This window comes from Marmota flaviventris, chromosome 2 (genome assembly GCF_047511675.1).
Source record: "Marmota flaviventris isolate mMarFla1 chromosome 2, mMarFla1.hap1, whole genome shotgun sequence".
In the NCBI taxonomy this organism is placed as follows: domain Eukaryota; kingdom Metazoa; phylum Chordata; class Mammalia; order Rodentia; family Sciuridae; genus Marmota; species Marmota flaviventris.
In genome coordinates this window covers 116,400,453-116,421,193 of record NC_092499.1, presented here as the reverse complement: position 1 = coordinate 116,421,193, position 20,741 = coordinate 116,400,453, and the positions used below count along the sequence as shown (strand labels likewise).

Genomic DNA, 20,741 nt, shown 5'->3' with positions numbered 1-20,741 from the left:
ATCTTTAGGAAGACAAAACGAGAGAACATTTTTAGAACATTAATTTAGTCAAGAATTTTTTGTATGTACATAATCTAAAGGTAAAATATAAAGGAAAAATATATGTTATGGTATTTTCAGCATATAAACGTTATTTAAAGTCAAAGGAGTGTATAACTTTGGGGAAAATCAGAGAATAATAAGAAAGCCCAGGAAGGGCCCAAAATCTGAGGAACTCTACCATTTCTGTTCTACGAAAGAACAGAGGTACTCGAGAACATGAGAAAAAAAAAAAACATAATACCAGAAAAAATATCAACAGTTTCTAATAATATGTTATAAAATAATAAACTATAAAGAATGATCCAAAAGGAAACAACAGACTTCAAGAAGAGTAGATTCTATTCAACAGCCAAATAAGAAAACCCAAAGCTGAATGTTCTCTCTGATATGTGGATGCTAAAACACAATAAGGTGCGTGGAGAAAGAAGTTCATTGGATTGGATAAAGGGGAATGAAGGAAAGGGAGGGGGGATGGGAATAGGAAAGACAGAAGAATGAATCAGACATAACTTTTCTATGTTCATATATGACTACATAACCGGTAAAATTCCACATCATATGCAACTGCAAGAATGGGAACCTAATTAGAATAAATCATATGTATATTTATACATATATGTATAATATGTCAAAGTACACTCTACTGTCATGTATATCTAAAAAGAACAAATAAAAAAGAAACTAGGAGAGTACAAGTAGTAAATTTATTTTTCAATTTTTTTGAAAAAAGATAATCAGAAACTCCAGAATAAAGCAATCTTTGTAAGAAAGCCACAGCTCAAATATAAAGCAAACTAAAAAAGGACAAGTGTTGGGGCAACTTTTGAAGTGTAATATAGAGGTCATTTGAACTTTACACTTTTTTCCCTAAATGATTTAGGAAGTAGAAAAGGAGATATAATCATAGTATACTGCTTAACTCTGCAGTAAAAAATAGATAAAACACAGAAACTTAAACTCTATTAATGACTTTTCAGTTTTTAAATGCTACCAATTGACAAATTTTTATGATTATAGGATAGATATAAGTGAAATTAATCTTGAAATGTAAAAGTATAGCTCATGGAATATAGAAATATTAGAATCCTAAAAAGGATGCAGATATAGTATAGTAGGGAACTCCAAACTCCATCCCTCCACAATAACAACAAATATCCTAGCAAAAATTTCCAAATCAACTTTGTTTTTTTCAGAATTCTGAAGTATAGAAATTACAATAACCAGGGGCAATACTTAATGAAAAAAAAAACCTGCTCAATTTCAATAAGACAGTTCTGGGGCATTTTAACATACCTTGCTACCATACTGCCTTTCCTGCTTGGTGGTGTCCATGAAGATGACATCCTACATTCCTGGTGCAGGCATATGGTTAACAGAGGAAGCAATACAGAATGTTTTCACATTTCTGGTGGTTCCCTGAAGGATAGCTGAAGGGCTTGCCTTTGTTTTACTTGCATTGAGGCTTCCTTAGGGTTGAGGTGGCTTCTGGGTAGCATTTTTTCAGAAGTGTTTAAAGGTAAAAATGAATTAGCCGCTGCCACATGGAGCAAGGGATAAAAGTTGGAGCAAGCAGTAGGCAGAATGAAAGGAGATATTGGGGGAGGATTAGGGTTTTGCCCCTAAGTATCTCAGGATATCTAGAAGGCAACTTGCATGACTAGGGCTGGACACATGCCCAGAAAAGACCTGAGAAGACCCTGGCCCTGCAGAAGGCTACAGACTTGTAGGTGCTTATTGAAATAAAAAGCTTTCTAGAGAGATTCAACAGCAGATTTGAGCAGGTAAAAAAGAAAAATAAAAGAATCAGTGAACTTAAAGGTAGAACAATTGAAATTGAGAAGCTGGGAGGACAAAAGAACAACTATAAGTAAACAGAGACCTAAACAACTGTGGGATAACTCAACATACCAACACAAACATAAGGGAAGTTTAGGAAGGTCAGAAGTGAAAAAAAGGGCAGAAAGAATATTTGAAGAAGAAATACTGGCTAGAAAACTTCCCAAATTTGGTGAAAGACATATACCAACACATTCAAGAGGCTCAATGAGTCCCAACTAGGAAAAACTCAAAGAGATCCACACCGAGACACACTATAATAAAACTGTTAAAATATAAGATGAAGAGAAAATCTTGAAGCAGTGAGAGAGGTGACTTATCATACCCAAGGGATCCTCAATAAGTATTAAATGATTTCTCATTAGAGATCATGAAGGCTATAGGCAGTAGGAAGATATATTTAAAGTGCTGAATGAAAAAAAAAAAGTTAACCTAGAGTTTTATATCTGACAAAACTGAACTTTGAAAAAAAGAAATAAAGATACTTTCTGATAAACAAAAGCTGAGCAAGTTCATACCTGGAGACCTGTTCTATAAGAACTGTTAAAGGAGTCCTTCAGGCTAAATTTAAAGGACACTTGATAGTAAATGAAAGTCATATGAAGAAATTTTTTAAAAATCAGGAAATATAATTATTTATATAAATATTAAGGCCAGTATTACTGAATCTTTGGTTGATAATTCCTCTTTTTTTCTTTATGATTTAAAAGGCAAATGCATATAAAAATTTTAAATGCATGTCAACATACATACACTTAAAGATGTAATTATAAAGATAACAACATAAAGGGGAGGATATATCCAGAAGCAAAGTTTTTATATATGACTTCAACTAAATTGGTATTAATTGAAATTAGATTGTTACACATTAAGAGGCTAACTGTAATCTCCATGGTAACAAGTAAGAAAAAAATTTACAAAAATACAATAAGATAAATGAGAAGGGAATAAAAACAGTACACAAAAAATTAAATATAAATGAAGAAAGTTATACAGGAATTGAGGAACAGACAAAAAAACAACAGAGAACAAATAGGAAAATCGTATAAATAAGTCCTTGACTCTTAAGACTTGATAAGATTAAATTTTTCTAATTAAAAATCAGAGATTAGCAGAGTACAGTTTTTAAAAATATCTAAGTATATGTTGTCTACAAGATTAAATAAATAAATATGTTAAAATTGAAAGGATGGAAGTAAATATTTCATGCAAATAGCAGCTAAAAGAGAGCTGTGGTGGGCACTGACATCATACAAAATAGATTGTATATAAAAATTTTTCTAAAAACCAATTTTATATTGAAAAAAGGGTCAATCCATAAGGAAGGTATAGCAACTACAAACATACATACCTGATCCTTAAATTATATGAAACAAAACCAGACAGAAATGAAGGGAGAAATATTTCTATAACAAAAGTTAAAGACTTTACTACTCTACTTTCAATAACGGACAGAAGATCAACATAAATAGAGGACTTGAAGAACACCAGGAACTAAGTAAATCTAACAGACATACATTAACACTCTATCCAACAAGATAATGTACAATCTTCTTAGTACATGAAATTTTCTCCAGGACAGACCATATGTCAAGCCATAAAATAAGTCCCAGTAAATTTTAAAAGGATTAAACTAATAAAAATATCTTCCCTGACCACAATGGAATAAAACTAGGAAACAGTAATTGCAGAAATATGGAAAATTCACAAATAGCAGAAATATTTGGAAATTAAACTCCATACTGTTAAAAAGACAACAGGTTAAAGAGGAAAGCACGAGTGAAATTAGAAAAATAATAGCAATAGAAGTTGTAATGTACAAAGAGAGAGGAGAAGTAAAAGAAGAGTAGTGGACTTATATGGAACAAACATAGAGATTTAATTATATATTATGAAAGATACAAGTAAATGAACTATAGATATATAGTTTGGGGAGGAAAAAGAGCTGAGCTGAATCTTCATCTATTATAGCAAAAGTGTTACATCTAAATCTCATAAATTAAAAAATAGCATCAAATAATTTAAAGACTTGATAGAAAAGGAGTCAGTAAAATAAACCTTTAAAAAACGAGTAGTCAGGGTGGAGTGGTAGCTCAGTGATAGAGCACTTGCTGAGCATGTGTGAGGTACTGGGTTAGATTCTCAGCACCACATATGAATAAGTAAATTAATTAAATAAAGGTCCATCAAAAACTAAAAAAAAATTTAAAAAATGAGTAGCCACAAAGATAAAAGGAAAATCAGTTGAATATGGTATCAAGAAAGATGAAGAAAAGAGTCTCAACAATGAACAGTCACCTATATTAAATGCTATTGGGAGGTCAAGTAAAATGACTTAATATTTAAATACCAACATAGATATTTTGGTTAAAAGTCCCTGGCTGAGATAAATTCAAGCTCCAAACTTTTATATGTAAGAGATTTTACAGGACTCAGATAACCACAATTAAACTGAACAAAAGTCTACAACTACCACAAGTTATAAATAACTGATCTTACATTAAAGTCTGTATGAATTATTTAGTATCTATCCCTAAAGTTTTATTTTTCCACCTTCATATATAAATGTCTTGAATTTCTAGTTCTTAGGTCATTAAAAATGGGTCAGACCAAGAGTGCGTAATAGTGTTGCCATGGCACTTTGAACTTATATTTATTGAAAATAAATCTTTTGCCAGAAATTGTAGATCCCTTTCCTAAGGATTCTTTGCTACTTAAATAATAAAGATAAGTTCATTTCTTTTCCTCTCTTTGTCATTCTTGCTCAAACATTCTATGTGAGCTTTCTATTTCTTCTTCTAAGGGAGAGGGGAAAGACAAAAGTGTGGGACTTGGAAGAAGGTGAAGAATATGATGACATTGGTGGTTTTTCTTTTTTCTTTTTGCCAGGGAGATATTGCTTCTTCTCTGTGTCCCTGGTCAAGAAGGTACCAATCAGATGCCCTTCCAAGCTTGAGTTCCCCTATACTTTCTTTCTTCCTTTCTACTGAACCTATACATCACTTTTTCAAACTTTCTCAAATTCTTCCTCTGTGCTTCTTGAGTAAAAGCCTCTGACTTTGTAGAATTCCCAATAAAAATTCTGAAAAATTTGGCAATAACTAAAAAGCACAAGGATTTTTCACTAATAGATATTTCATCTTTCTCTTGATTGCTTATTTTTGAGACCATAAAAATGAACACTTTGTAATTTTAAGTCATTTTAGAGAGTCACATAAGTTTTGGCCAAAAGCTAAAAGTTCAAATGTCAAGAAAGAAACATTAGTAGTCTGAAATCCACCTATCAGAGATAGTTTTTTCAGATAGAAGAGCCATTTAATAAAAAAGACACTCCTGCACTTACTGTAGCTGTCAACACTGGTAAAACCTGAATAGTGAGCATCCCTGAACAAGAGCAAAGGATACATGGTAGACAACAGGAGATAGAGATGATTATTTGTTAAATATTTGGGGTCCTGTTTCTACACCCAGTTATACCATCAGTAACTTCAGTCTACAATAAAGGGTGTTTCAGTTGATCTCCTGTAGTGATCTTTACTTTTACTGTTCCAATAACCTACTTCCAAGGCCACCATGTTGTTCTTTGAGAGAGAGAGATAGAATTTTTAAATATTTATTCTTTAGTTTTTGGCGGACACAACATATTTGTTTGTATGTGGTGCTGAGGATCGAACCTGGGCTGCACGTATGCCAGGCGAGCGTGCTACCGCTTGAGCCACATCCCTAGCCCCCACCATGTTGTTCTTAATGTTATTGTTTAGCTATATTCTACCTTTAAAATTTTCAACGTCAAAAACCCAGGCTGGGTGCAGTGGTGCACGCCTGTAATCCCAGGAGCTCAGAGGCTGAGACAGGAAGATCATGAGTTCAAAGCCAGCCTCAGCAAGGCAAGGAGCTAAGTAACTCAGTGAGACCCTATCTCTAAAACAGGGCTGGGGATGTGGCTCAGCAGTTGAGTGCCCCTGAGTTCAATCCCTCAATCTCCAATAACCATCGCTCTCTAAGCCAAAAAAAAAAAAAAAATACATATATATATCCCCTAGGAAACTCAAGGGGCTGAGGAAGGAGGATCCCACGTTTGAGGTCATCCTGGGCAACTTAGACCCTGTCTCAAAATGAAAAATAAAAAACGGGTTTGGGATTGTAGCTCAATGCCCCCTAAGTTCAATCCCCAGAATTGAAACAAAACAAAACAAAAAAACCCCCACCAAAACCCCCCCCAAAAACCAACTCACTCTGACCATAAATTTCCACTATTCCCATTCATTATAAATCCTCTCATTTCATATTCTTCATGTTCAACGTCATTTAGATTTTTCAGTTGTAGGAATATAAAATTTTCTCTCAATCTGTTGACAAACCTGCACTTCAATTCCTTAAATCTAGCCTAGAACACATGACCATCATATTTTTATATTTTTTATTGGTTATTTTTAGTTATTCATGACAGTAGAATCCATTTTGATACAATTATACAAGCAGGGAATATATCGAATTCTAATTAGAACCCCAATATCTCTCCTTCCCCTTCTCTTTCACCACCCCCTGTTCCCTTCCCTCTAATGATCTCTCTGCCATTTACCCACAATTATTTTTTAATTTTTTTTTCAAAATTAATTTTTTGTGGATGTACATGATGGTGGGAGTCACTGTGCCATACTGATATATGTACTTAGGAAAGTTACATTAGATTCATTCCACTGTCTTTCTTTTTCCTGTATTCCTCCTTGCCCTTCATTCCCTTTTGTCCAACCTGCTGAACTTCTATTCTTCCTTCAAACCCCATTATTGCAGGTTAGCTTCCATTTTAGTAGTGTCTGTGGTAATATTTAATAATGTGAGTTTCTCCCTCTTTCTTTTGGTTAGTTTGGCTAAAGGTATATTAATTTTGTTTATGCTTTCAAAAAACTAACTTTTTGCATTGCGGATCTTTTGTATTATTTCTTTAATTTCAATTTCTATGATTTCTTCTCTGATTTTAATTATTTCCTGTCTTCTATTGATTTTGGTGTTGATTTGTTCTTCTTTTTCTAGGGTCTTGTGATATAATGTTAGATTTTTATTTGGTATCTTTATATTCCTTACTGTATGAGTTCAATGCCATGAATTTTCCTCTTAAAATCACCTTCATATTGTCTCATATTTCTTGAAAATTCTGTTCATTTTCTCTTAATATCTTTCTCCATGATCAACTTTATTTTCAGGATCATATACTTTGTCTTCATTGCCTCAAACTCCCTTCTGAGTGGTCTATTCTACTGGCAATCCGTTCCCTTGAATTTCTGTGTTTTTTTTTTAAATATTTTTTTAGTTATACATGGACACAATATCTTTGTTTTGTTTATTTATTTTTATATGTTGCTGAGGATGGAACCCAGGATCTCTCACGTGCGAGGCGAGCATTCTACCACTGAGCCACAATCCCAGCCCCTTTAATTTGTTTTTTGACTCTCATTTTGAGTACTTCTTGGTTCTTTTCAGAATCTCTATCTCCTTATTGAAATGATCTTTCATTCCTTCTATTTTCTCTCTGATTTCATTCCTTACATCATCTTTTACTTCATATAACAGTTTAATTATGAACTGTTCTAAATTCCTTCTCTGACATTTTCTCCATTGTGTGTCAATGGAGTCTATATTGAGGATACTTGCATTGTGATGGTTCTCCTTGCTTTTTCATGTTGTTTGTGTGTCTACCCATTTATCAGGACAAATCTGAAGCAGTAGAGTTTCTACCCTATGAACTTATAGTATCCCTGTAGGTTTCCAGTACCTCACAGATTAGGGGGAGACAAACAATAACAAACAATGCAAAGAATATATAGCATTAAACTAAATATGTAGTTCCTAATATGACATCTACAATGTCACAATAAACAAATGATATGGTCAGCAGTTCCCATCAGTAAAAACAGAAAGTTATCATGTATTATGCCTGGCATAAACTCAAACAACCTGTGTCATCTATGACTTCTATAGCATTAATAGTTCCTACAGCATTAGCAGGCATTATATAAGCTAGTTATTGCTTAGAGATGTTAATAACAGAGTTAATGAAAAGGGAAGAATAACAGAAAGGTGGGTAGAAAAGAGTTTGCAATTTCAAAAGATTAACAGGGAGAATGCAGAAGTGATATAGGATGTTATGGTCATGAGGGAGGAGGAGAGAAAATAGAAATAAAAAATTAATGAAAGAGTGAACAATAGAATTTGGCTGTTAGTAAAAGAAAAGAAACAAGGGAAATAGACAAAAATACTAATCAAAACTACTAACCCTCAAAGACAAAGAAAAATGACTACCTTCCAAAAATGCTATAAATGAGAAAAAAGAAACAAATATGTATATTATAAATGTTCATGAGCCACTGAGAGAGAGTGCACAGGCACACATACACACAGGAGAGAGGTGGGGAGAGAGGGAGAGAAAGACATCCTTGATGAAAAATTAAGGAATCATTTCCATTGAGGTTGTCAAAATAGTCGATGAAAATATATGTTTACTGTCTGCTCAACTATCTTTCTTTCTGTTTCTTCTTGAGATAGGTACTGAACACGAGAGCAGGGGCTGTGGTTTTTTTAATGTTGCTCATTAAGTTTCCAGGTGGAGTTAAAAAATTCTCAGCTTCCCTGGTTAGTAGCATGAGGCAGGGTGGGATGGGAAATACTTTCAGCTGGGTTTGGTCTGCAACAACCTGATGGATGCAGTCCCAGGGTGGGGCTGCTACAGAGTTCTGTGAGAGGAATCCCATAGGTGGAGCTCCTGAAGAAGTTGGGGCTTAGGTCTAGTCAGACCCCAGATGCTTTGTTGGGTGGTGACGGCTCCAGAGATATTAAATCAACATACCTCTAGAGCCTGGAAGTTGCCAGTCTCCACTGGGAGCTGTATCCTAGGAGATTCTCTGGGTTTCACTTGTGAAGCAGGGGAGCCAATCCTTTATGGCTTCTGTTGCCCACAGATACTGCCTTTCCAGGCTTCCCGGGCTTAATCCCTGAGTGTAGTCACAGCTCCCATTCAAATTTCCAACCTGCTTCAACTGCTTCTACAAGCTGCCAGACTCAAAGTGGGTACAGAGTCGGGCTCCCCTTGGCCTTTCTGACTTGTGTTACCCTGAGTAAAATACTCTCCAAGCCTGTTTAACTCTCATTTTCTTAGGTACAGCCTAGATCATGTGGCAGGTGCCCAGCAGGACCATGTAAAGGAAACAGTTCAGATCTCCCAGTTCCCAAAGCCTTGGTGAGGTCACCTCAGTATGGCTCCTGTCTCTCAGGGGACAATTGGGAAACATGAGTGTGAAGATGGCCTTAGGCCTGAGCCTAAGCAACTCCATTTTTAAAACTCCAGTTTGAAACCGGCAATCTAACCAGGCACACTTAACGGAGCCCTCCAGTACGGCCCTCAGGCACAAACAAATCACTTCCCCCCTACCCTGATAAACTCAAGAGTGAAGTCTCTGGCAGGCTGTCCTTGCCAGATAAGAGGGAAAGGCGAAAAGATCAGGGTGGGGACCACCAGACCAGATGTTTTAACCCCAAGGTAAATGACGCAACATTGGAGAGACCCAGTGGCAGCTGATAAGGACTGAAAGAGGGGTCAAAAGCCCCAAAATTTAGTATAAATAATGGAGCAAATGAACAGACATTTAGCTAACAATGATGCCCTCAGACTGAGAGCCTGATGAGGACCAGGACTGACATCTCAACATTTATCAGCATTTGCTAATCCTTTGCATTTTCCTACAGCCACATCTTGACCCTGGTAAGAGCCACAATTTCCCCCTACTACCCTCTCCTCAACCTGCATTAAGCTCCACCCCAAAGCCTGCCTTGGTTACTGACCGGATCACCGTGGTCTGAGTGAGCGTGCATCTAAGGCTTGAGACTTTTGAACTGATACTTGAACTTGCAGAGGGAACATCTGTCATTAGTCTGTCATGATTAAGTTTGCAGTGCTTAGAATTAATCTAGAATTGTTTGCTGTGAATTGATTGTCTATTGCAGTGCCTAGCATTAAGAATTGTCATTTTCTTGATTAAGAACCTATGGAGTGAAATTGTATTTGGTGATTTGAGTGAATAAAGCATTGACTAGGACAGAAGTGCGTGGACATTCTTTGTTTCTCCCCCTCAACTACATAAGTCGCACCTTTTGCCCATCTCAACAATGAGGCATCTTTCATGTACCAGTATAATGTGCAGTATAGTCTCTGGATCAGCCTAGGGCAGACTGCCCCTCAGATCTCAGGATTTTCCACACTAAGTCTATCCTTTGTATTTCTCAGCACTTTCCCTCCTCTGTGCTACTGCTACTGCTACTGCTAGTAGCTTGGCTCCAATGTTGTCTTTCTTCTTGGTTTAATGTACCCCAAATTTCTAGTCTCTAAGGCACTCAGACTGCTCAATATTGAGTTTTAGTGAAATCCCTTTTTTCACCCCCCTGGCAGAGAAGCAGTATTCCTGCTGCTTGAATCCTGGGTCATGGAGCAATAATAAATACAGCTTTCTTCTAGTCTGCCTTCTTGTGTCCCCAGACCCATCATTTTTATCCTTTTGTCATCCCCACTGAGGCTTTTTATTTCTCGTCCTCAGTCCCTTACCTCCTTGCTCTTTATCAGACATTGTCTTCTCTACTGTTATCCCAGGTTACTATGTGCTTCCCGATCAAACTCACTCAACAATTCAGACTGTAGTTGCTATGATTTCAGCATCTCTAACCTGATTTAGTTCTTCTGAATTTTCCTTTAACATTTCAATATTTTGTCACTTAGCTCCCTCTGAATATCAACTAGACCATGAAAAAATGGAGACATTCCATATTTCTTAAAGTATGCTATCATTGTAACAAGGTTAATTATTCTGAAATTAATAAATCAATATATTTAAAATAAGATTCTCAACATTTATATCTAGATTAAATGATTGTTAAAGTTTATATGGAAGAGCAGATGTGTGAGAATTGAAAATTAAAAAGAACTTCCCCTATTAGTTATTAAAATTTACTGCAAAACTACTATAAAAAGAATCTGATATTGGCATCAAAACAGATAAGTACATTAATAGAATGAAATAGGCAGTACACAAATATATTCATATATGTATTTAACATAAAGACGGTATTGTCATTAAAAACATTAAATTAAGAAAGACTACTAGAAAATTGACTAGCTAATTAAAATAAATCAGATTAGACCCCCATCTAACTACCAATACTATAAAAATAAATTCAGTGTATTAAAGAACTTTCAAAAATCTTATTAAAATTTTAGGATAACACATGGCAATATTACTTGAATAAATGCAGAACTGGAAAACCTTAAGTAGAAAAAACATTTAAAAAATCAGAAATAGTACTGATGTGTATTATTTTATAAATCTAAAATCTGATGCTACAACATTTAACATTATAAAATGTTACAGTTCTAATTCAGTAAAATTATATTTTGATATTTAAATGGTGTTAAAAATAGCTCGAGGCCTATTTAGAGTGGTATATTACATAAATCATCAATCAGAATTTCTTTTTTAATTTCAGCCTTATTTTTTTAGCTGACACAGCTCTTACATGTGGTTTCCCTACTGAGCTGGAGGAAATACATTGATTAATATGATAATCCTATAATTAAAATTTAGAAAGTTTGTCTAAAAATATGGTAGACTCTCACTCCAGAAAATTTGTAAAACATTTTTTAATGCCTCCAAAATTATTTCCTTTGGTACATTCTTTGTATGTGAATGGCTTTAAGAAGTCTCACTAAAACTCTGAAATGAAAACCATACTATATTTAGTTTGAAATGTGTTTCAACATTTGGTTAAGGTAATAAATTAAAACTTAAATGTATTCTATCTTTTATTTTTAGTTTTACTGTTAAATTGTGTATATATATTTAAGTTATATATACACCATAAAAATATGCGCGCGCGCACACACACACACACACGCACACGCACACACTTTATGTCCCCCTCATTTACTCGATTCTAATATGCTTTCTTGAGAGTAAATTAAATATATAGAGTCCAGACAATGTAGTTAGAACTGCTCATTCTATGATACAAGAAAGAGGTGTGGAGCCACTAGAAGAAACAGAACATACAGGCCACAGCTGGAGTAAATACTCAGATTTTATGCTAATTTGCTTACTAATACTTGTTAAGGAGTAAGATTTTGTGCTTTCTGCTAGGGATACAACAAGAAAATCAAGATTTCCTTTTCTTATGAAGTTTGTATTGACATCACTGATATGAACTAACTAATTACCAACTAGTTATTTAATTGTGGCTATAGTAAGTACTAAGGAAGAAATAACTGATCTAGTCTCTAAAGTTAGAGAAGGTATTTGGAGAATATAAGGATCAAACAAGACCTCTGTTGGAGTCAGGGCAGGATCAGTGAAATGGGGCAAGGAAGTAGTATCTGGACAGCAAAATACTGTTCCTATAAGAGAGGTTCTGAGGTAGGAAGTAAATGGACCAAGAGAAAGTCAGCAAGGCTGCAGCCCCAGAAGGTGGCTAATGGTGAGGGATGACACAGGTGAGGTGGGCAGAGTGCCTTATAGGATGTCCTAAATAATCTAGACATTTTTCCTATGGGAAACAACCATTTAGTTAGTTATTTATTCTGGTAAATCAGGAAAATGTTAGAGTCAGATTTATATTTTTAACTTTTCCATCGTACAAATTTAAACGTCCCCTTTCAGTAAGTTTTCTTATGAAAACTACTCTTTCAAAATAATTACACATGAAAAGTTTCCCCATTTCCACTCCAAATTCAATTCTCTAACGACACTAGTATCTTGAGAGAATACAATTTCATACCCTGTTTCTTCTGGAAACGCAGAAATGGTGCTTCCATCACTTTGACAAGGGTCCTGAGAAGGAGAGTCAGAATCTTTTCTATCTGGGTTTGTAGCGATATTGGCCACTCGTTGTTGCAAGTCCCACTTTCGAGCTACGTTGTTAATTGTTAACCTTTTCTTCTCCTATTAAAAAATTTAATTGTGACAAGAATTACACAATATAAATTTTTAAAAAGAGAATCCAAGAAGCATATTGTTGCACCTTCTTACAACACTTTTGAAAACAAACTATCCCTTAAACATAGTTACCCAATACACATTCTAGAACAAAGTTCAAGACACCTATATTTATCTTATATATTCAAATATATTAATAATAGTCTATCATCCTCAAGAAAAAAATTACATACAAAATATAATTAGTATGTAGGAACTGAATTTTATTAAAAATAAACATATAACCACTGGACAGTGAAAATTTACTATCTGAAATTTTGATTTGACAAAAATGTATATGCCTCAGTCTTTAAACACTGCAAGAAAGACTAATAAGCATTAAAGTTTTCCTACCCAATAATTAGGACAAATATGGTGGAATAATCTTTGTGTGTGGGGAGGGGAGGGGGTTGATCAGTGTTCCAAGTTTCACAGTATAAACTGTTGTGTCTGAAAATGAAAAAAAATATTGTTTGGACTACTAAAAGAAATTTGCTAGGCTGAAATTCTTCTAGACATCTACCATTCTAGAAGACAAGGAAAGAAATTAATTCATTATATGCAATGGATGCTTTACAGTAGTGGTTCTTAAACTTTAGAGTGCCTCAAATCACCTAAAGGGCTTTACAATCAGATTGCTGAATCTCACCCCATTCTGATTTAGTGTCTCTGGACTAGGACCTGTGAGTCTGTGTGTCTAACATGCTTCCACTTCATGCTAAGTTTCTAGTTCACAGACCCCATTTTGAGAACTACTGCCTTGAGACATTAGAGATCAATTTTCTCACAGAAACCCTGTTGAGAAAAGCAGTTCTAAGTTACTGAAGGAAATTATGATAGATTATAATGTTGTCTGTATTAACTGGAATAAAGAATTCTTATTCTAGTTATTTTTTTACTACCAAATGTTATCATTTTAAAATGGTTTATCAATTAGATCAGAATGCCAAAAATAGATATGTTCTCTTTCCTCTTTCCTAAGAATATAACCGTCCAATGAAAAGTCAGCTGAATGTGATACCGATTGTTCTTCTTCACCTCTTAGAAAGAATCTTTGCCCATTTCCTCAGTGCCTATATACATATAGAATAATTATTTTTAGTTGTGCCTCTTTATATTTCTTTAAGATTCTAGCGTGTGTGTGTGTGTGTGTGTGTGTGTGTGTGTCATTTTGTAGGAATGAAAAGTGATGTGGCTGGCTTAATTAAAAATTAAAAATTGAATGAGGGCTAGAACCTAGGTCTACTGATTCCTCATGCTTCTCCTATTATTAAAAGAGCTAACTATCTTTATAATTAATTAAACATTTAAAATTTCTGTTTGTCTATTTAAAAATGTTTTAGGCATGGGTTCTTTTCTCTATTATTTGATATTTCAAATTTGTATAGTTAATGGATAACACTTATTATGTATACAATTTTGAAATATCTTTTTTAAATGATATTTTTTAAATGTTCTCCTTATGTAAAGCAAGTAGGATTCTGCTATTCTACTGGAAAAACAATATCTTCCTAATCTGTAATAAAAAGGCATCTTACCTAAAGGAATACTATTTTAGTTATTTACTGATGACTGTGCCAACTCAATTCTTAATCTAAGAAATGCTGTTATTTTTACTCAGTACCAAGGTCACTGGACCCATGCATTTGGCTTTCTGTATGACAGGGGTTGGCAGAGAATAATATACTTACTGAGGTTTAGATAACAGAGCTTAGAAAAAAGGCACTGAAATAACTTTACACTATTGGATATGTTAACAAATTTGTAACACGATAGTCTCTGAAAATGCAAACATTTTCTTATACCCATAAAAGTTAAGCTTCCTTTACTTGGGCTATTAAAATCAAATCAATACCAGGTAGACTAAGAGAATGGATAATTTTATTGGGGCCAGGAAAAAGGAATGTAGGACAGGAGTATATCCTGAGGTCAGGCAGGGTTCACTGTCTGGCTAGGAGGCCACAAGAGGGCTCTAGATATATACGGAGCAAGAAAAAAAAGAAACCAAAAAAAAAAAAAGCTAGATAATGCTATAGATTCTCCAAGGCAAAAGGTGGCAACCAATGCATAGTTAATTTTCAAAGATCACTGAAGCATTTGGCATATTAACTATAATTATGTTTGTAATTGCTAGATTTTGGTAATTGCTAGATTGTTATCAATTGCTAAGTCTATGTTAAAGTGATAAATATTTTAGAAGGTGCCAAATTCAACTTTTTCCATTTGAGTCTATTTACAGTCCAGGTAAGACCACACTGGTATATGCCATAAATACCATTTATCTTCATTTCCAAGGATATAATAATAGAAAGAAAAGAAACAAGGCAGAAGATGTAGGTCTATATAATCTTTTCCTACTCAACCCATCCCATTTTCTTAATGATCAATATATAGTATTACATGAAAATAATCCTTAGAAAAGGCTAAATATCTGTTTTATCATGACTCCAATTCTGAATGAGGGCTAGAACCTAGGTCTACTGATTCCTCATGCTTCTCCTATTATTAAAAGAGCTAACTAATCTTCATAATTAAAAAGTTCTACTTAGTGACTTTTAAGAGAAACATCAGCTATTTTCCAAAGTTTTCATTAAAACTTTCCAAATATTCTTTTAAATGTTTGCTAAAAATTTAATGGCACATTTTCCCACATGCTGGTGGTATGATGCAGCTGAATTGGGTACATAACAAAATTTTTTTTCAGTTGAAAGGTGAAGTCAAGTATGATTTCTGAAACTGGAAACTCTACTGAAACTGGAAGCCTTATAGTTAAATAATCAATAGAATTTCTTTGTTCATTCTTCCTTTCCATACTCTAGAGCTCATACAAGAGTGTTCTGTATTTTATGTATGCATGTATTTTCTTCATTCATTCATCTATGTACTTTTTCACTTATGTATCTGGCGGAAGCAATTGCATGACAGGGAACACTACTTTTTCTAAATGAACATGGCAATGAGAAATCTTGCTCTTATAGATTTTTAAAAATACTGTCTATGGCTTTATTTCCTATAAACTATGGTATTTGGGGCAAACTCTTGGGAATATGCCAATATATGAAAGAATAAGTTTCATTGGCTGAATCAGTAAAAAGGCAGAAACATGTACCAAAACTCATTAGGCACTGGGTTCAATCTTCAGCACCATATAAAAATAAACAAACAAAATAAAGGTATACATACATGGAGTACAACTTATTAAAGAAAAAAATTATATATATATATATATATATATATATATATATATATATACACACACACACACACACACACACACACACACATATATACAGTAAGCCAGTCATGGCAGTACATGGCTGTAATCTCAGAGACTCAGGAAGCTGAGGCAGGAAGATTGCAAGTACAAGGCCAGCCTCAGCAACTTAGTGAGGTCCCAAGCAACTTAGAGAGACCCTGTCTCAAAAAATAAAAAGGGCTAGGATGTGTCTCAGTTGTAAAGTGCTTCTGGATTAAGTCCCCATTACTAAAAAATAAAATAAATAAATAAATGTGTGTGTGTGTGTGTGTGTGTGTGTGTGTATCAGTAACATTTATCAGTGAAGATGACAGTCTATTACAGTGCCATTCAAGGTGAATTGCACATGCCATGGGATGGATACACAAGGTAATGCACTGATATAAAAACAAATACTACAAATTCTATTATATTTATTTTCATCTCTCAAGTTCCAGCTTTTGCATTTGTTTTATAATGTTTATTATATTACATTTCCTAAGTACAAGTTTATTTATAGATAGTAACTTATAAAAGTTATAGGAGTATTTAGTAATGCAAAATTTAAAGTTTAGAAACCAATATTCCAATAGATTAGCTAGCTAGCTTCAGTGTACGCACTCATGGATTCAGGCAGCGGACAAAATACCTTAAGCAAAGATTGTTTATGACTTTCCCGCTTCTTCTCTTCCTCCTTCTTGGCTACTACAGATGCCATACGCCTTTCTTCTTCCTAAAAAAAGAAAAAAAAAGTTTTGCCAAAAATATTATGATGTATGTAACCATTTTTTAATGCTAAATATCTTTGGTCTTGAAAGTCTGAGTTTTCTTCTTAAGGAGTACATTACTTGCTAACAGGAAATATGCCCTCAAAGAAAAAGTCAGTATGTCTTTCTTTCTTTTCTTCTTTCCTCCTAAGTCTTAAAAAAAATTCTTCTTAAAAAAATTATTTATTTATTTATGCTAAAAACACAACATTCTTAACTCTATTTCAAACTCTGCAGTTGAGATGAACCTAGGTAATTAATATAAACAAACAAAAAAGTAAAGAAAGGGGGAGACCTTTTCTTTGTATAAATTTTCTTTGAAATTTTGTCAGTCATAACTCAATAAAGTTGGAAAAAATAAAGACTATGAAGTATATTACTTCAGTTCACAAAATTTTTTTAAAAAACCAGTCATAACTTCAATACTCTCACAATTTCTATGTATAGCTTTTAATTTTTTACAATGAGTACATTTTGTAAAGTTGTAACCTAGTTATACAGATTTACCTTTTCCCCCTGAAGAATGTCAAATTTTAATAAGTTACAACCACTTAACTTTTTACTTTTCATTACCATAAGATTTATAGGTAGTGAAAAAGATGTCACAATTTGAGGAAACAATTTCTTCCTTCAAGATAACCTTGAAAATACACTCAGAAATAGGAAACTATGGCCATATGACTTGCTTTGGCCAATGTTATATAAACAAAAGTGACATATATTTACTTCTAGGTGGAAGTTTTCAAAGGCAGTATAATGAGGCTGTTTTCTCTCTAACCTCTACTCTAGTAAATAAAGCAAAGCTCTAGATAGTGGGTACTTTGAAAATTGAGCCCTCCAAAGACAAAAACAAAAAGCACAGATCCCAGACTACATACCATGGCAGACTATTAAGAGCCTGAAATAAACTTATTGATTTAGCCCAATGAGGTTAGAGAAGTTGGTGCCAAAGCAAAATCTAGCTTGTCCTCACCAATATATATTAAGGAAGGTCAAAGAAGACATGAAAATATATTCTACAAGGTGGGCCATTATATTTGTCCCTGAAAACAAAGACTTAAGATAGATAAAGAAATACACTTAAAACATGCACAAACATTAATTATCACAGAGTTAAAAAAAGAAAACTAGAAAAGAATCCACTAAAAGATTCTAATTTTAGGAATGAGGATACTATGCTCTAAGAAGTTAGTAACTTATATGAGGTAACACAGCTAGTGACAACATCTGGATAAGAACCAGAAGCCATGTCTTGCTAGAAATGATAATTGTAGTGTATTTTTATAATAAATTTATATTTAAATTTTAAAAATTAATTTTAGAGATGAAAAAAGTGAGATTAGAATTCATTAGAAATCTACCATATGATTTAGTTATTTTATTTTTTTAAATATTTATTTTTTAGTTATTTTAGGTGGACACGGTATCTTTATTTTATTTTTATGTGTGTTGAGGATCAAACCCAGCGCCCCGCGCATGCCAGGGAGCACGCTACTGCTTGAGCCACATCCTAGCCTACTGATTTAGTTGTTTTAAAGGGAATGGAAATTTAATGTGATTTTTGACAAATTTCAAGTGCTTTTTCTCAAAATGGGAGATAATTCTTATTAACTTAAAAAACTAAATAGAGGTAATGAGGAGAAATAAACTAAATAAAAAATGCAGAACTCTGATCCCTAGCATCACAAAATAGCTGGTTTAATGATTATATTAAATTCTTTTATTAAATAAATACTAATTTGGTACCTATAGAGTATAACCTATTTTAGAACAAATTTCTTAAAAGATAAAAAAAATATATTGATGTTCAGTGTTGACTCATCTATAAAATGTGAACTAGAAACAGATTGGTTATTCAAAGAGCCAATTTCAAGCAGTACTGGAAACTGTATGGATCACGTACTACACATACTTAAGAGATGATTTCATCAGATTTTCAAAAAGAATTTCAGCTTCTATTAAAGGCAGTAGGGCTTTAAAAAGGAAATCTAAACCTTGGAAAACTGGATTTTTACCAATCAATTTAAATATTGAGTGTTTTAAGGAATTTTTACATTTGATGGCTGCATTTCAGCTCAAATAATTATAGAATAACTAAATTTAGAAACAAAAATAAACCTCTAATTATGAAGATAAGCTATAAATCTGTTGGTAAGAAGGAAAAAATCTGTAAAATTCTGGCACCTTCATGATAATAGTCTACTCCAGTATCTGGGACAAAAGCCATACTCTTTATGTAGCAAAAGAAAGGGAAAAGATTGGGACAAAAAAACCCCTACTTTTTTCCTTATTTTAGTTTGACCATGAAGACCCAATATAGAAATAATTTCAAGATAATTAAGCAGTACAATGATTTAATAGGTGTTTGATAACCTAGATTATACTTTGCTAGCAGATTATTGCAGCTCTCAAACAATGTATACGAGAAGTTTTGCTCCAAAATAAATAGTAGTCCTTTACTATGTGGAATTTTTAAAATAAAGAGGCAATGCATTTTTAACCACACACTCTAGAATAACTGCTGTTGTTTTCCTTGAATATATAAAACATTGAAATAGATTTAAAAATCACAGTGTTTTGGTCTCGAAGAGATAGCCTTATTTTTCTTTTAGCAGAGAAAACTGATTTTTCCAGGGTCATAGGTAGTGTTAAAGCAAGGATTAGGAACCACATCACCTGACTTCTACTGGGCCAGGAATTAGCCGTTAAATACTAGCAGGAGATTGAAAAGCCCAAACACAATAGGTTATGCTGCTGTAACAAGTTTAAAACTGACATTAGATTATAATAAGAAATGTTTATTTTTGAACATGCAAACACTACTGCAAATGTCTTCAATGTAGTGGCTAAATGTTCCTGGGTACTATTATTTTGATGATATCTTCAACCCAACATATATTTCCATAATGACCACAGGAAGAAAGCACAGAGAATCTTGCACAGGCTTTTAAATGCTTCTGCCTGAAAATGAGATACAGTACTTCTGCTCATGTTTCATTAGCCAAAGCAAGTTACACAGCAACACATAACTTCAAAAGGGTGTAGAAATACCACATTTCCACATGTCAAAAAGATAAGGAGAGCTCGGTGGCGCATGCCTATAATCCCAGCAGCTCGGGTGGCTGAGACAGGAGGATCACAAGTTCAAAGCCAGCCTCAGCAAAAGCGAGGTGTTAAGGAACTTAGGTGCTAAGTGAGACCCTATCTCTAAATAAAATACAAAATAGGGCCGGGATGTGGTTCAGTGGTTGAGTGCCCGAGTTCAATCCCCAGTACCAAAAAAAAAAAAAAAAAAAAAAAAGGAAGAGAATCAAATCATCAGTGAGTGTTAGTAATGTCTACCAAAAGAAGAAACTTACTTTTGCCTGAAATGAGTTATTCCATTTTTCTTGGGGGGGGGGTGAGTAAACTGTAAACATGTTCATATTAAGTCATTTAAATGTGCATTTGAGGTAAAAAGTTTGACATTGTTTCTCTTTCAGAATTGTGAGAATTGTGCCTGCATTCCCAAAATGCTGCCTTAGAAATTAAAGGACGAAAATTTGACTTCTCAGAATTTTCTGTATAATGACCCTTGTTCTACTCCTCAGACTGTCTGAATCAATCTCCCTTTCTCTCTCTCTCTCTCTCTCTCTCTCTCTCTCTCTCTCTCTCTCTCTCTCTCTCTCTCTCCTCTCTAAAACTAATAGTTCAGGTGTAATCTGACTATTGAAGAAAAAAATGGAATGACTGTCTTCATTTCCTAATTTCTTTATTTCTATAAATGAACATTATTTTAAGCAACATTAGCTTTTAACAATCACATCTTGTAATTAACTCAGGTTGAGCTTATCAATTCTAATGCATTATTTT

The 20,741-nt window shown here is 33.9% G+C and overlaps 1 protein-coding gene across 2 annotated transcripts in view; it reads right to left on the bottom strand.

Moving 5' to 3' along the window:
- Lrrc49 (leucine rich repeat containing 49) overlaps positions 1-20,741 on the bottom strand; it is a 171,569-nt gene that overhangs the window by 37,747 nt on the left and 113,081 nt on the right. For both annotated transcript variants that reach the window (XM_027926029.2, XM_027926032.2), the window contains 2 exons: positions 16,772-16,855; positions 12,691-12,854 (listed from right to left, as the gene is read on the bottom strand). In XM_027926029.2, coding sequence (XP_027781830.1) covers positions 12,691-12,854; positions 16,772-16,855 — 248 coding nt within the window. The remainder of the gene's footprint in view (positions 1-12,690; positions 12,855-16,771; positions 16,856-20,741) is intronic.